Source organism: Tetrao urogallus (genome assembly GCF_951394365.1).
Source record: "Tetrao urogallus genome assembly, chromosome: 2".
NCBI lineage: Eukaryota > Metazoa > Chordata > Aves > Galliformes > Phasianidae > Tetrao > Tetrao urogallus.
The window spans coordinates 60,299,913-60,306,745 of NC_136814.1; the positions used below are offsets into that span (position 1 = coordinate 60,299,913).

The 6,833-nt window shown below is 39.3% G+C and overlaps 1 protein-coding gene across 1 annotated transcript; it reads right to left on the minus strand.

Annotated features, from left to right (window-relative positions):
- Nucleotides 1-1,618: 1,618 nt before the first annotated feature.
- PKIB (cAMP-dependent protein kinase inhibitor beta) lies at nt 1,619-6,206 on the minus strand (the record flags this gene model as incomplete). The annotated part of the gene is made up of 2 exons (XM_079550062.1): nt 1,619-1,704; nt 6,059-6,206. 2 exons carry the CDS (start codon nt 6,204-6,206, stop codon nt 1,619-1,621), a joined length of 234 nt encoding a protein of 77 aa, XP_079406188.1.
- Nucleotides 6,207-6,833: the final 627 nt, after the last annotated feature.

The following is a 6,833-nucleotide window of genomic DNA, read 5'->3' on the forward strand; positions in this document are numbered from 1 at the left end:
AAAAGTGTGCATCACAAATACAGTTAATTTTATGTCCCTCTCCATTGTGGTTTTCAGCTTTTGTCCTCTGCTAGCTCAAGTTTTCAGACTGTCTTAAGCCACCCGTTTTGCTACAGTGGAGTATGTTATTTCCTATTTCAAACTTGAAAGCAACTCTGGGATGCTGCACTTGTTGAATGAGCACAGATAGCTGGAGAGAACCCAGTGTTGCTTCAGCTGGATAAAATCCACCCTTTACTGAATGGTCCCTAAAAGACAGCCTATTAATAAATGCAAAAGCCTATTATGAATGGTAGCTATGTGGAAAAGCCTCTTGCAAGATGTCCAGCCATAAAATTCACAAATATTTTGTAGGTGGAATATCAGTCAATTGTGTGATGTGCCTATGTGGGACACTACTTCCATCTTGCCACAGCCAAGCAGAGAGACTGTGTGGGTAAATAAAATAATGTGATTGTCAGTATTGGTCAAGTCTCACAAAGTACAAAAAACAGCTGCAGCTCTAGACAGCAGTAAGGGTGTCTGTGCATGAATCTTGGATTCCTACAGTAAAGGACTGCATGCTGGGTAGTTTCAGGAGCATGGCCTTCATCACACACACACACACACACAAAAAAAAAAAAAACCAAAACAAAACAAAACAAAAACCCCAACATTTAAATAGATAAAACTCTGTAAAAATCACACTGGAACACTTTCATCAGCAGCAAACAGTAAAGCAAAAATGAGATGCAATAATTATATATTATTATGGGGTTTTGAGTCTTGTCATATAAAAGAAACATCAAAGATTCAACAGAAGACAGAAAATACGTTAGCTATTTAATTTCCATAGTGAGATGAACAGTTTTAATCACTTACAAACATGGCTATTTTATTTCAGATATACATGAACAGCTACAATAATAAGCCTGAAAACAGAAATGACAGAAATAGCAAGACTGTTAGGAGTGGGATAGGTGAGATGATCTGCCATAATTAAATAGAGTGTAAAGAGACTTAAAAAATGAACACTGGTAGTTTAAATGCTAAACAAAATGCTTTGAAGTCAGGAAGAAGAGAGAAAAAAGTTAGTTTTCCTATTTGTCACATCCATCTTCTTATACCTAATGAGAACAAAAATCTCTGAAGATATACTGCAGATTGGGTCTGTAATCTAATACATATTTATTATCTTAAAGGAGAGTGAATACACCTCTGTGTAACAAAGAAGCTATTTTAGAAAATTAAGAAATAGGACTTTTATTTTAAAGTAATCATTACCTGGTACATCTGCTATCTATGTTCATTAAAACTCCCAAAGAAGATTAGTTTGGGTGAATAAAGTAATCATTAAGCAAACAAACAAAAACAAAAAAAAAGAAAAAAAAAGAAAAAAAAAAAAAAGAAGCAGAACAGATACATTCTTTAGTTCTCTTCCCATTTGGATGTGTAGAACATTTTTTCTGATGAACAACAGCAGAAAAAACAGTAGTTCCATGTTAAAGCCATCTACATATAAGTGTGTCACGAAAGTCTCTCCTGTGCTGTTGCAATTGCTACCACACTTCAAAATAGGTAACAGGGAAACTCTGCAAAGTCTGTCGACAGGTTTCATCAGTCGAGCAGTCCTTAGGTATTAGGAATTGCTGCTCTTTCCTTCTGCCTCTTGACTTTCCAGCAAGGCTTTGGACGATGATACTTCTCCACCCTCTGCTCCTTCATCTAGAAAAAAACACAAACATTTATAATGCACACATTCTTACAGCTTTTTAATTACAGTCAAATATTTGGGCTTATCGATCACTTCTATTTGGATTGGCTCTTTATTACCAAACTCATGGGTGCTCTGGAAAGAGTGATAAACTCAAAATATAAAGAACCTGCACAGACATTGTCCAAAAACAATTTCCTATTGGTTCTGATTTCCATGCTCCTTGCACATTCTGATAAATTTTAAGCATCAGATCAGATATAACTTTTCTTTTTTTCTGAGTTGTTTTCAAAGTCAGGTTAGAATATAGCACTCCTCTGAGCACAGTTTAGATTCTGGTAGATAACATTACGTTTTATGAACATGTCCATTATTTGTCTGACCTTCTTTGCCACTAAAAACATAGCAGAATTATTTTTTTTTTCACAAGATGAGGGTATATATATATATATTTTTGTAATTCTGATTTTGAAGTTCACTCTTTCATAGATCAGAATGGAACGATGACATGGCTAGTACAAATAAAAGCACACCAGCAGAACTGATTCATGGTCATGGTCATCATTAGATATGTGGAATTCTGCTCTGTCTCTTCTGAAGCCCATATTCTCTCACTGAGAAATGACAGCTCCTCTTGCCTTGATTTCCTTGCAAAGCACAATTATTTTCACACTGTCCTCAAGTCTCACATAGCATTAACAATGGTAACAAAACAGTTTGTATACTCAGACCTAAGACAGACCGTAGCTTCTGCAAATCTGGTTGATTCATCTTCCAACTTTTATCTGATTTAATAATCATAATCTAAGAGGTCAAATTTCAGGAATTTCCCTGGAGATTTGCCATTAACACATCACAAACAGACAATATTATATATATTCGTCACCGCTTACCACAGTAAATTTACACCACTGTACACAATAAACTGCTTGATGTCGTCTGCAACAGCCTCTGGTTTGGAGGCTTCATAGTTTAACACTGGTAAATTAAGAACTCAGTTATTTGACATTCTTCAGTATTACATAGCACAGCACTTTTAAGGAAAGACAGAATCATGTCCTCTATTGTCTGCTTCTGTTTGGGGCTTGATGTCCAATATTAGTGGAGTCTTGTAGACAGGGTAAACAGAGTTTGCTAGAGGAAATCCAAACTTATTTACAGCACAGGTGCTACAGGTGCTAAGCTGCTGTGTATCCAGACAGTTATACACAGTTACCTAGAATTATTTTCACCAAGCAACATAAATTATTAGCAGAACAGACCCCCAAAGCAGATTACAGTGATCAACTGATATCACAACAGAGGGTGGTGACACACTGGAACAGGTTGCCCAAGGATGTTGTGGATGCCCCGACCCTGGTGGCATTGAAGGCCAGGCTGGATGTGGCTCTGGGCAGCCTGGTCTAGTAGTTGGCAACCCTGCGCATAGCAAGGGGGTTGAAACTAGATGATCATTGTGGTCCTTTTCAACCCAGAACATTCTATGATGCTATGATTCTATGACTCTATGATTGTTTAATATGGTTCCACTATAGCTTCCCATCAGACTACCTTTGGGAAGTATCAACTCTCCAAAACTAACACATCAGCAGAGGTGGGTAGGGTACAGATAGCCTTCCTGTCAGACTTGGGCTCTGTGAAAAATAGCTGATGCCAAAACATCTCCATTCATTTCAAAGTGAATATTAATTTAGTGGAATGTCCAGAGTGCACAGAAATTTGTATCACACAGCAATGGTCCTTGCATTTTCATAAAGAATATATGCAAAGTCTCTTTTATCTTCTAAACCGGACAGAAGGTATTAGCAAATCCCGTTTCTGACCTTTCACTCTGACAGCAAGTGACAGCTTTTTAGAAGGAAAAGAAATGTATGATCCAATGAGCATTAGCTAAATGTGAAGCAAGATGGAGAGCCCTCCTCACCATTCCCCGTAGTCTTCACTAAATCTTTCAGAAAAAAATAGGGCATGCTTTATATAGCCACATGTTCTATCTTCTCTGCTTTTCTCATTTATCTAACCTCTTTGTTCTGAGCTGGCAATGGCTTTCATTTTAACAGCTTATTGCTAAAGCCAAAGACAAGCAAGTTTTGTCCATTACAGCCCCAAATGTATCACAAACAAACAATTTCCCAGTCATGGCATTGTAAACTTTCGTTTTATTTTGATGACTTTCCCTCAGTTTTGCTTGCTGCCCAATTGGATGTTTAACTGACAAGAAAATGAGGCTGCAATTCCCATTTTGATGCTTGCGGAATTCCCAATTCACAAAAGCACCCAAGCAGTGTCCACTAGTCACAGTGTGTCTAGCTGTATCCTGCATTCACTTATTATCATGACTGCAAAATGCTGATAACAGCAATTACTCCTTCTGGGAGTGCTCTGGTGCCAATGAAAAAAGCAAAGGATAATTCCATGCTATGAATTGTTCTTCAAATCTCCTTTTGTTTTTAAGAAAGCACTGGTACATACTGCTCAAACTAATGTAGCTGTGTTTCATTTCTTCTTAATGCACTTGGATGAGCACCAGGAAAGGATTACTCTGTCTGGAGTACTTCTATTATCTTGTACTTTAACATTTCTTTTAAGAAGATACCCACTCTTTCATGTTTACTTTTATGCAGGAAAAAATATATATATATCGGAGAAAAATTTTCCATGCCTTAAAAAGTATATTATTTCCAATTTTCCAGAGTCAAAATGAAACAAACATGAGGAACTTACCTGTACTGTTGTATTTTTTGAGCTTTGTTTAACATGGTTTTATGTATGCCCCTCAAGCTTAATTGCTCTAAGCAATACAAAGGTTAGTTATTCATAGCATAGCAATGAATATTCCAATGGGTTGGACTTCCCAGTCCAAGAGCTTTACTTCCACAATGTCAAATTCCCACCTGCCTCCTCTTTGACAAGGGAAACAGTTCCCTCCTGCAGAAACGTGGCCCCTGGTCACTGTGTGCAATGGTGCCAAGTGGAAGAGCTTTTTCGGAATTAAAAAGAAGATATTTGAAAATGAAAGCATTAAATGTTAATTGCCTGTCTATACTTTGGAATGGATTTGCAATGCTGCAATCACGTACACCAGAAAGAGGACATCTGCAAGGACATCTCAAATTCAAGGAGTCTGAACTGCGTCTCATCTGCCGTTACTGACCTGCGTAACCTTGTATGCACTCTTAACACAGTGCCCTTCCATCTGCTTTTCCAGATTCCCCCAGTTCTCCTCAGTACTGCCCTTCCACCTAGGCATATATAACTGTCCTTGCTGGCTTTCACTTATTTATGTCTGTCCTCTCCTCTTCATAAATCCTTGGCCTTTCCTTTTGCAAAAGTAATGCCTCCTTCCAGCACCCATTCAGATAATGTTTTTTCCTCCCCTTCCTAGTTTCAAGAGAGGACGTTGTGATCCAGTCTCTCTTTTCATTCCTCGTAGAAGTGATATCTCTACTCATCCTCTTCTTCACCCCCAGAAGTCCTTCAACAGGCCCCAGATGGGCTTCAATTACAAAAGTCCAAATACATGAATATAAATGAAATGATCAAAACAAGGACAATTTGTAATCAAAGAATTTCCCACAGTTTTATGGTGCTTTAAGAGGATGTAAATTCAACACTACTTCAAGTAATATAGAAGCACGATATACAACCTTCGAGCTTGAGAATTTTCCTGTAACCTATTTCAGTTGGAATTCATGAGCCCTCTACCATTCAGCACAGGCTTGCCTCCTACTCTGCTGCCTGCAGACCACTGCTGCTGCTGGAAGTGGGACCACCTTGGGAGCGGCAGGCATGAGAAGAAAAATATTCTTCCAAATCAAGATTTAAAAAGTAGGAGCAACCCATGCTCAGAGGCAACCTATAATTCTCACTTCATCAGCATCAGAAATGCAGAACTGATCTCAGACAGCAAAGTCTGAAGCTTAGCAGGAGGACTCAGCACTCCTAATTTTTATCTCTAAGTTAGAATGATAGCTGTAATTGGATCAGCAGCACAGCTTACTGTCTTGTGCTAAGCTACCCTTGAGCAAGAGGAGACTCTAATTAATAGCTGGCATGGTGGTTTGCCAAGCTGTCCAGCAATGCAACTGTGGTTCCTCTTCTTCATGTGAGCCAGCATTCAGTTCCCAGCACCCTTCCCCAGACTTCTGCACAGGGAGTCTGTGGGTGGATATGGCAGACTCAGTCTGGGTTAAAATTAACTTGTCTTGTTAGGAGTACAAAACTGTTTTGGAAGACTGAACTTAAACCCGAATGAAGAAAGAACTATTGGCACTGACATCAAAATTACATGGTGCCAGAAGTCTTAAGGAGAAAGCAAAGGATGGCTACATGCAGATGCCCGCTTCTGGAACACACAGGTGCTACCTTCAGAAACAGACAGCTCGGCCAGTTTGTGCGGCAAGTCCGAGGTCCCGGCACCAGCAGGAGAGCCCAGGATGTCAGGTAAGGCATTGCGGCGGCCTGCCCTGCCCGATGCTGCGAAGTCTGTCACCAGGGGCTCCACATCAGTCATTGCTGACTCTTTTCCTCATAGCAACATCTGTAGATAGAACAAATAGAAGAAAAAAGGTGTAGCCTGGAATCAGAACACTAAACAGGTCTGCTTCTTCAGTCTGGATTCTATTCACCAGATCAACACAACAGCCATGGGCTTTGTTTGCCCCAGAGGGTCTTTTCTTAGTAAAGCCATGTACTTCAATGCTGGGTGCTAAAGCCTTAGAGAAGAACCTCTGTGCATTCTATTATGTTGCCATTTGCACAACTGAGGAGCATAATGAGCAGTTGTGTATCTACAGGAAACCTGTAGATAAGGTCAGCAACAGACTGTTCTGTCCACCACTTGTGTGGCTTCTTACACCCGAGCATCGCTTTCAAGTGGTTTTTGCCACACTGCCATGGGGAAGGGAACTGAAATTCTGTTTAGTCATACTGTCTCCATGAACCATTAGCTTTTCTTTATTAGGAATCTTGTTTGGACTCTTATTTAGGATGTTATTACAACAAATTCCTTTCACGGGGAGTAAATTGTATAAAAAGGCCTCTCAACAAACTAAAAATAAAAATCTGCAAAAAATTTCTTAAGCCTACAAATACCAAACCACTTGCTTTCCTCTGCTCCTACGGAAATAACTAATTTGGT